The sequence below is a fragment of the Leptonychotes weddellii genome, chromosome 9, assembly GCF_054177405.1.
Source record: "Leptonychotes weddellii isolate Sample4059 chromosome 9, ASM5417740v2, whole genome shotgun sequence".
In the NCBI taxonomy this organism is placed as follows: domain Eukaryota; kingdom Metazoa; phylum Chordata; class Mammalia; order Carnivora; family Phocidae; genus Leptonychotes; species Leptonychotes weddellii.
Window position 1 is genome coordinate 23,730,271 of NC_138377.1, and position 10,525 is coordinate 23,740,795.

Sequence of the window (10,525 nt, forward strand, 5' to 3'; positions counted from 1 at the left end):
ACATAAGTACATTTTTAGGAGATGTTAACATTCTAACAAAACTGTTAAGGGACGCCTGGGTGGCTCAGTCTGTTAAACAGCTGCCTTCGGCCCAGGTCATGATCCCAGGGTCCTGGGATCGAGTCCCACATCAGGCTCCTTGCTCAGCGGGGAGCCTGCTTGTCCCTCTGCTTGTGCTCTCTCTGTCAAATAAAATCTTTAAAAAAAAACCTGTTAAGAACTTTGGACTTTACAGTCACAGAGAGCTGATTTCAAATCTCAGATCTGCTGCTTACAAGTGTGTTGCCTTGGTCAGTGTAATCTTTCCTAGATCATTTTCCTCGTCTGTAAAACGAGGATCCTAATACTATCTGCCCCATAGAGTGGTTGTGAGGACTAAATGAGAGCCTCCATTCAACAAAATCATTACTGTGTGCCCAGGATGTGCCAGTTACCGGAGGTAAAACGATGAGCGAAGCAAATATGGTCCCTGATTTGGCATTGCCTGGGAGATGCGTGGCACAGCTTGGCACGCAGCAAGTATGCGTGAAATGTTAACCATTATCAATATTATACCCTAGGGCTCCAGGTTCTATCCCAACCACATGCCTCCAGGCAAACTCTAAAAACTCACATATAGAACCTCTAGTGTGCAATTCCAACTGCCCACATCCCCCCTGGATGTTCACAGGCGTGGCAAGCTCCACATGCCCAACACGGGCCTGACCTTCTCATCCCCCAAACAGGCCCTTCTTCCACAGTCATACAACCTCCTTGTGTGTCAAGCCCAGTGAACCTGAGAGTGACTTGGATTCCTCTCCCTCCCTCACCTCCCACATCCACTCAATCACCAAGCCCCAGCAGCCCTACCCCTTAATTACCTCTTCTTCCTTCTCCATTCCCATCACCACGGCCTCGGTTCAGCCTACACACAACTGAAGCAGGTAAATACCAGGCCCTTCATGATCTGGCCACAGTTACCTCTTCTTGACCTGTCTCCAGCCCCTTCCACTTTGATGCTGCAATATTGAGGTAAATGAAATCAAATGTACTTATATGATGCTCTATAATTTACATCCCCCTTCCTCTCCTCCTCCCCCCTCCACCCACATTTTATAGTCCAGCAAAAGCAAGTGTGTTTTATGAGTCTGTGTTTTTATAGTGCTATCCCTCTCCCTCCTGGAATCCTTCCACCTGGCACTCGTTCATCTAGCAAACTCCATCTTCAAAGCCCAGCTCAGAGGTCACCTGCTCAGAGACTCCCCCCGATAGAATCCATCACTCCCTCTTCTGTGCAACCATTGCACCTTCTGTTTTCACTGTTACGGTGTATTATGATGTATGCGTTTACATGTCTTTCTCCCTTCCTACACCATGATCTCTTTGAGTACAGGACTGTGTCTTGCTCCCATCTGAAATCAGCCCCTGATAAATAATAGACACCCAGAGACTTTTTATTGAATTAAATGAAGCCCATGCTTGCTCCAGAGGGTAAATATTTTCTCCCCTGACCCCCATCTCCCTTAATTATAGAGATAATAAATAATAGCTAACATATCTACACTGTAACGAGCCCCAAATACATAACTTTTTTAATGCTTGCAGCTATCGCAAGAGGTAGGTACAATTATCTCCCTTTTACTAATGGGAAAACTAAGGTGCAGAGAGGTGAAGTAACTTACCCAAGGTCAGGGAGCCAGGATTCAAAGCTGAGTCTATGCTCTGAACCCCTCTGCTATATTGGATCCAATTTCTCAAATCTAGATTAATTTATCATAGTTTTGATAATTATAGCTGTGATGAGAGTCTCATAATTGATCAAAAAGCCTGAAAATCAATCACTGTTTCTGTAGATCTGACCATAAATTGTTCCCCAAAGTAAACATGGCAGCCACTGGGCCTGTGGCATCCACCCTTATGATGAAGGTGCTGCTGCTTGCTCCTCACCCTTTAACAAGTCCTCCTTCCTGGGGGCCTGCCCTAATGGAACTATCCACCCAACCCCTCCAGGTTCTTATCCTAATCAACTGATTGATCCAAACCTAAGCGCCTTGTCAGTGTGAGCTGAAAGTAAAAAGGGCTTATTAATCAAGAAGAGCTGATGGCTATCAGGCCAGGCAGCCTCCCTGGGACAATGGCCAAGAGCCCTTTCTGCCCTTGGGCAAAGGAAAAGCAACCTAGTTTAGTCCTTGAGTGAGTGTGGGAAGCCACTGAAGTGAATTGCTTTGAACTAAACCAGTTTATGCTTCTGTTGCTTTCTCCTGGGTGAAAAGAAAGTGGAAATCTATCCAGCCAGCTCCCTTCGGGAACTTTGAACTCATTCATCAGAATTCAGTACGCTCTATTCCCGACCGTTTTCCCTCAGGTCTGGGCATATTCCTGCAAACGATGATTATGATAATGACATTGATATCAACAATGACAGTAATAACAGCTAACCCTTATTCTTCTATTCTAATGCAGACTAAATTGTAGGCTTTATACTTTAGCTTACCAATTGCTAGGCATCAGTGAACTCAAGTGGATCTGTGTGAAGGTCTAAAATTTCATATGAACAAGAGTGAAAAACATAGGTTTATTTGTTTCTTTGAAGATGATTATACCTATATTCACCTATACATCCATTCTTCATTTGATGTTGAAACAAATTTCTCAATTTGTAATTAGTCTGGAAGTGTCCCTGACCTGCAGTATGCTTGTATTTTTGGTGCCTCTTAAAATTTCTTCCCACGCTAGCTACTTCCTCACCTTAATATTGTAGAACCCTTGACAGGAATTTTTTTAAACAAAGGACATGCTCTTCTACCCAGGAAGAAGTCTGTGAAATACACAGCTTACCTTTACCTTTAAATTCTATTTATCTCCCTTTAGATATTTTTGTAATTTTTCAACTGCCTTCATTTATTTTCTGTCTTCATCCATTTAACAAGCCTCTGAGTGCCTAATAGATATGGGCATACAGACGTGGTCAAGACAGAAAAGGGCCCCGCTCACATGGAACTTACAATGCAGTGGTGAAGGGCAGAAATTTGTTAAAAAGGAAAAAAACACATTAATTCAATGTTGCAGACAGTGACATGTGCTATGGGGAAACAAAGCAGGATAGTGAGACCCAGAGTCATGGGGAGGAAATGTGCACAGAGATTACTTCAGATAGAATGATATGGGAAGGCCTCCTGGAGGAGATGTCCTTTGAGCTGAGTCCTGAATGACAGGAAGGAGCCAGCCTTGGAAAAGAGGCTCAGGGAGAGGGACAGCAAGTGCAAAGGCCCTGCAGCAGGAATAAACATGCTCTGTGTCAAGAATGGAAGGAAGGCTGGTGAGCAGGGTGCCTGCAGGGGAAAATGATGAGAAGGAGATGGGGAGGAGTCAGGAGTCAGCTCTTTAATGTTAATAGCAAAATAGCACACCTTAAAGCGACCTGATGTTCAGCATTCAAATGATGCTCACATCTCGTTTATTTTCTGATTATTTGATTATTCTGTGCTTAGATGAAGTCTCATACATAGTTTAAAGATTAATTTTTTTTGTTTTAGATTTTTTTTGGTTTGAAAAACATTGAAACTTCAGGTGCTCTCAGAGTAATCACCTGAGAACTTTTACTTTGCCTCAGTCTCGCCTTTGTCCTTTAATTAAAGATAGCAATTGATTTACTTTCGTTCACACATGGAAAGTTGTTGCTGATACAAAATTACTGTTATTAGAACAAATTGCTAAATGCTACCCTTTAATTTTAATAATTGCACATGATGCAGGGATGTGCAAAGACAATACAGAATCTATAATCCACTATTGTATAGAGATAAATATTTTTTTCTTCTTCCCTTTTTCTATCTAAAATTAATTTGGAGGTGGAAACACTATGGCAGGGTATTCACTTTGAAATTAAATGGGCAGAGGTAATCCAGAGGTGGTAGTCGATGAATTCCAGGAGCCAAGGACAGAGTGGGGCATGTGTTGAAGCCAGACATAAAAGAGGTGAAATCCCCATTGCTTAATATCATAAAAGGGTCTGGATATAGGAGATTTTTTTTTTATTAAGTAGGCTCCACACCCAGTGTGGGGCTCAAACTCACGACCCTGACATCCAGAGTCACATGCTCTACCAACTGAGCTGGCCAGGCGCCCTTGGAATGGGAGAATTTAGAGAGTATGTGTGGAATTTATTTCTGCTCATGGAAATAGTGCAGAATGTATTCTTTCACCCACGAGGCAAATATTTCTTAACCCTGTACTATGCACCAGACACTGAGACAGGTCTGGGGATCCACTGATGAGCTAAAGTAGACATGTTCCCCATAAGGAAATGACCCCTCCCATCCTTATTCCCATCCCTTTCTATTATATGTGTATCTTTTCTATCTTTTGGGATAGTTGTTTTGTTAAGACCAGCGTGAGGTCATATCTTGTGGGTAGAGATCAGTCTTTCCCGAGAGGAAGTCGACATTCCTGGAATCCACCATCCGTGGGAGTTGTTGAATCCTGACTCAGGAAAGGAGCTTTTGGGAAGAGCCCTTTGGCTGAAAGAGAGGGAATTCCTTTCTTCTCTTGATCCCACGAGAATAGTCCACAGGGAGCTTGGTGGGATGTCACTCCTGTGGAGCACACTCTGGCCTCTGAGAAGCCTGTTAAAAGGATTCCTTATATGCAAGTACCTCTCCCTGGACCTGCAATGTGGTCTTGTTCATAGAGCAGCCTGGTCCCCACTGGGTTATGGTACACTAGAGGAAGCGTCTGGACATAGGCTGAGGCTGTCAAAGCGAAAGCAGTGTTCTTTCTCTAGTCAGCATGGGATTGACAGGGGCCATTAGTCAGGTCCTGGGAGCAGTTCAGTGTCCAGGGCTGAGGTCCAGCCACACTTCTCCACCTGGGAAATCTCCTTCCATGGGTTATTTCTGTACACGTAAGGGGAGCCAGCTGGTTTCCTTACAGGGTATCTCACCTTGTTATTTCAGATCTGGGTGTTAGTTACAGTAATTTTGTAATTAGTCTAAGCCATATTTAAAGGCTACAGAGGGGTCCCTGAGTGCCTCAGTCAGTTGAGCCATCCGACTCTTGATTTTGGCTCAGGTCATGATCTCAGGGTTGTGAAATCGAGCCCCCCCGCCCCAAGGCTCGTGGAGACTGCTGAAGATTCTCTCTCCCTTTCCCTCTGCCCCTCCCCCCACTCACTCTCTAAAATAATAATAATAATAATAATAATAATAATAATAATAATAAAGGCTACAGAAAATTTACCCTCTGAACAGCAAACAGGGAGTCTAAAGCCACTTCCATTATGGCAAGACAGGCAAAAGTAATATGCAAGTGATATGTGATATATCAGTGCTCTTAAGAGCCTAAAGTAAGTTGGTTTCAAATGTCAATTATTATGTGAGGCACAGGGAGATCAGAGGTGAGAACACCAACCTCAATGGAACTGTCATTTTCAATTAAAACTTTCAACTTGATTGAGTGTGACACCCCATAACCACCCAGTGAGTTTCATTATCACTAAAGCATTGGGAGGCTAGCACTGAGGCTCTCTTGCCCCAGGCAGGTGTGGAAGGATGGTCTCTGGCTTCCAAGCATGGGGCCAGCATGGTATCTGAGAGCAGCAGAGAAGGGCTCCTCTCTTTGTGGTTTGTGCATGTGCGTGTAAAGGCCCCATTACTAGAGGTCCCCCAGACAAAGGTCATGTTCTTCTTTAAGATTATAAAGGTTCTAAGTTACAGCTTATTCAGAGTCATGTTGACTTCTCCATAGTGAGCTATTAAGTAACTTTTTATTTACCGAATGATCAACCATTATTTGTACTGTTCGAGATCTCTTTCAAATTCTCAGAGCCAGTTTTCTCCTCCCCCGGTGTAAGCTAAATGGCAGGCATATGATGTTCAAGAAATGTCAGAAATTACAAGGCACTTATTACTAAGGGCTAGGACAATAGCCCTCCTTTCCTTATGAGAATAAAGATAGTCCAACTAAACGTATGTAGGAATTAAGGCCTGAGAAGTTTTCTTTTCTTTTCTTTTTTAACTATTAAAAGACAGCTCAGCCTTAGAGATAGGGTGAGGAATGAGGAAGTGAAGACTTGAATCTCTCTAGTGGAACATGGAGAAAGTCATTCATTCTAACCATTCTTCAGTTTGCTCACCTTTAAGGTGAGAGTAACCCCTCACATAATTTTGTGGGAATAAGAAGTTAAAGTGGTTTATACAAAGCTTAACTCCATTTGCCAAAGGGACCCCGTTAGGTTAAGACATTTCAACTTAATATAAGCACAACTAGATTTAAATATTTCCCCCTTTGATTTTCAAAAGAGAGAGAGAAGCAGGCAGACATGTTCCCACAAAAGCTATTGCACAGCCAATTCCCACCCCAGAATCTGCTAGAGAATCTTAGCACCACCATGTGAACACATGTATTTGTAAGACATCCCAACATCAGCTCTAGAGTTTCCTTCTCCTTTTTGATACGGGATCAAACAAAGGGGCGTGTCCCCCTCCAGGAGCCACCCTTCTGGACAAACTGGTCTCCAATACCCAGAATCTTACAAAACTTCCAGAATGAAGAGCACAAGGTTGGTCGCATTCAACTTAAATGCTTTTATTGACAATGTCTTTGAACAATAAGCAAACAATGCTTAAATTTTTCATTCAAATTCACTTTCCACATGTCGAAAGACCTCAAGGTAGAAAAAAATAAAATAAAAATATAAATATCTGAGAATCCATCTTAATAAATAAATTAAAAACACAATAAAACGTTTTCATGGAAAACTGTTAATGTCAGAACATTCAGACCACCTCAACAATGCATGATCAGTTAACATTACAATGAACATTGATGTTGAAGAAAAACTACAGTACATGGATATAGCTATTTATTTCTATCTACTAGAAAATAAAGTCGTATCTTTTCTTAGTTGAATATTGGTCATTGCTAATCAGAACACACTATTGCCGGGAACACAGTAGTTATTGTTAAAATCAGCTGCACTAGATACAATTTGAAAATATCCAGCACCAGGTTAATTCCAATAATGAACCCAATAGATTAGTTAATGCTATGAGAAGACTAAAGAGAAAGAGATAAGAGACACAGACCCAGGCCTGGCTCAACATGCTACTAACTACCAGCTCTCAGATGTGTCACTGGGAACAATACACACTCCATGCGTTTTGCTACATCTCCGGAAGAGGTAAGGACTTGAGTCCACACGTGGATGCTTTCAAGTCCTTGAGGCCCACAGCCTGGTGTGTTTCACGCACAGGTAAGGTCCTCCCTAGGTCTACGGGAACCCTCGAGGGAAGACGTGTTTCTCCTCTCTCTAATGCACCAACTCGGGCAGTGGCACTCAGGGGCGCCCTCCGCCTCCCCTCCCTGCCTGCTCACAGGGCCAGCAGCGTGGGCGAGCTGAGCGAGTCAGAGGAGGGTTCGTTGCTGCTGCTGCCCTTGCGGTGAGCAGCCGCGCAGCTGGGGAAGGAGTCAGCCTCGGGGTAGGTGAAGACGAAGGAAGACGTGTAGGTAGTGCAGCTGGGAGTACAGGTGACCACGGGGGTGCACAGAGGCTCCAGCTCTGTGGCCATGGGCCCCATCCCCAGGGAGCCACCATGCAGGGGCTCCCAGTCTGCTGCATAGAAGGAACCAGACAGGTCCATGTCTGGCACGGAGCGGGCGGTCTCAGAGCCGCTGGGCCTGGACGATGCTGGGAACAGGAAGTCATCAAAGGGCTCGGCCTTCAGCTCCATGCTGCTGATGCTCTTGACGGGTTCCACGGAGGGCTTGGGCTCTGGGTCATTGAGGAGGGGCAGGGTGAAAGCCTCCTCGGACTCGGGGGTGGCAGCCTCGGGCAGGCCCCCGCTCAGATCTAGGGAAGCCACAGACATCTCTTCAGGGAAGCCCAGGTCATCGGGGATCTTGCAGGCAGGTCGGTGAGCTGCCAGGATGAACTCCAGTTTTTCCTTCTCCTTCAGCAGGTTGGCAATCTCGGTCTGCAAAGCAGACTTCTCATCTTCCAGCTGGTCTGTCTCCTGTATGATACAGAGGGATAGAGCAAAGCATAAGACACGGGCTTACTCAAGGACCCTGTTCCCCGACACCCGGTCTCCAACTTTCCCCCTAAGTTGGAAAAAGGAGTGACCCACGGGATCTACCTACCGCTTGGAGTGTGTCAGTCAGCTCCCTCCTCCGGTTCCGGCATTTGGCTGCGGCCATCTTATTCCTTTCCCTTCGGATTCTCCTTTTCTCTTCTTCTTCTGGGGACAACTAGAAAAATAATTTGCAAAAAGACCAACAGTCAGTAACAAGGTCTGCCATCAGCTCTGTTCATCCGCCCCAGCGAAACTGGCCCCTGCTGCTTCCCAGCTTCCTGGCACCTCCGCTGGGAAGCCATTTCTAACCTGCAGTTGCGGGCTGGGTGTGACTTGCATTTAAAATAAGATCCTCAGCAAGAGAACAAAGAAGAGCCCAGTCTAAAAGCATGAGATAGGAACCTCTTAGGGAAGAAATTATTAGAGTATTTCTTGGGGTGGGACTATCGGAGTCTGGCCTGGGATGGAAATGGCTTAGAGCCAGGGTTCTCCATTGAGGATATGCAGTGAATTCTAGGTAGTTGCTTCACCCTGTCTACTGTGGCCCCTCCTCCACCAGTGCCAACCCACGCCCCTTACTGAGAGAAGGTGCTGAAGAACTCCTCACCTGTTCCACCTTGCCCCTCCGGCCAATGCTCTGAGCTCTGCCTCCCGTCATGGTCTTAACAACTCCAGCCCTGGAGTAAGCCCCAGCCGAGGGGGTCGGGACTCCATAGGGGTGGGGGGCTCTGGTCTGTGATGGGGCCACGGAGGAGACCAGGGTGGGCTGCACCAGCCACTGCAGGTCCGGGCTGGTGGAGATGGCAGTCACCGTCGGGATAAAGTTGGCACTGGAGACGGCCAGATCCGTGCAGAAGTCCTAGAACGAAACAGAAGGGGAAAGCTGACGTGAGTGAGCAGGTTCCGGACACAGGTGGGGCGAGCCGAGTTTCCAGTGCCGCATGCAGCAGGGAGAGAGAGAGAGGAGAAGCACGCCCGGGACTGCTCGGGTCTTTTTCTATGCCCCTCATCCTGGATGGAAGGGCTCCCCGTTCCCTCTCAAGAAATCCGCAACGCAGTGCCTTTCTCCTCCACCCTGCTGCTGCATCCCCGTTATCCCTCCGGCATCACTCGCTTGAAAGGGGGTTTGTTATAAATATCCCTGACGTCTGCGCTGACGCAGGCGCTGCTCCGGAGTCTCCTGAATGAACTCGCTTTTTATCAATGAAACTGCCTTACACACCCGCCGGCTTCACCCTCCTCCCCCGCCCCTCCTCCCTGCTCCAGGCTGCTAGGGGAGGGGGGATTGCCGCTTTCTGTCGCCTCCCGGAGGAGCCAGGCTCTAGTGCGCGAGTCTTCGCTTGGGACACGTTTTGCCCCAGCGAAAGTCAGAAACCAGGCAGAGAGCGCGGTCCGAGGGCAGCTCAGGATGAGCCTGCCGCGGCAGAAGAGAACCAATTTTTACTATGACAGGCGTGCGTGCGCTCTGAACAAGTGCGGGGCTCCCGAGATAGGGCTCCTCCGGCCGGGGCAGCCTCCCACCCCGGTCAAAGGGGTCCGCGACTCGTCTTCCCGAGCGTCCCGCCCCGGTGTCTCCTCCCCGGTGATCCCGGGCCCCGCGGCGGCGCCAAGCCCGCCTCACCTGCGCATTGACGGGAGAGCCCATGCTGGAGAAGGAGTCGGCCGGTGAGTGGTAGTAGGAGAGATTGTCCCCGGCCGGGGAGGCGCTGCTGCAGCGGGAGGAGGACGCCTCGTAGTCGGCGTTGAAGCCAGAGAACATCATGGTCGCGGTGAGTCTGGGCCGGGGCGAGGGGCTGAGGGGCAGAGACAGGTAGGAGCTGCGGGGCAGAGCTGGGTAGGAGCGCGGTCACTGCTCGTTCGCTGCGCCGCCGCCGCCGGCTCTGTCTCGGCTTCTGGGCTGCTCGCTGCAGATGCGGTTGGAGTACGAGGCGCCGCAGCCACCGCTTTTATAACAGCATTCTATGAATGAGCCCCCACACACGTCATGGGCGCTACCATCGCGGCGCTAGGGGGGTGGCGAGAGGACCTGGGCACCTCTGCGGCCTCCTTGCCGCCTCCGCCGCCCTCGCAGCTTCCCGCCTTCCGTCTTGGTGTGTTTCATTTTCTCCTGAGTGTTTAATAATCTAGGTCTTAGGGGTCTCGGGGACCCCCTAAGATGAGGGACTCCGGGCATGGCTCCCCCCACGACCGCAGGGAACGGCCGTGGAAACCTGCTGACGCAGATGTCCTAATATGGACATCCTGTGTAAGGGGGGACGGATTGACGGGAACTGCTTGCCGGCTGCAGCCAACACCGAGGGTGCAGCGCGGGGGGAGGCGGGGGCCGCGGCCGGGGGAGGGGAGGCGGGAAAGGCGAAGAACGCGAGCGAACATTCGCACCTGGTTCAATGCGGACCCTTGTTCCCGGGGCGGGGTGGGGGGATGGGCTGGGAGGGCCTTTTTACTGGTATACGGAACCCCGGAAACGTGCTGGG

The 10,525-nt window shown here is 48.3% G+C and overlaps 1 protein-coding gene across 1 annotated transcript; it reads right to left on the reverse strand.

The window, feature by feature from the left end:
* Positions 1-6,543: 6,543 nt before the first annotated feature.
* Positions 6,544-9,982, reverse strand: FOS (Fos proto-oncogene, AP-1 transcription factor subunit). The gene is made up of 4 exons (XM_006745784.3): positions 9,673-9,982; positions 8,659-8,910; positions 8,119-8,226; positions 6,544-7,991 (listed from the first exon to the last, which is right to left on the reverse strand). Exons 1-4 carry the CDS (start codon positions 9,811-9,813, stop codon positions 7,350-7,352), a joined length of 1,143 nt encoding a protein of 380 aa, XP_006745847.1. The 5' UTR covers positions 9,814-9,982; the 3' UTR covers positions 6,544-7,349.
* Positions 9,983-10,525: the final 543 nt, after the last annotated feature.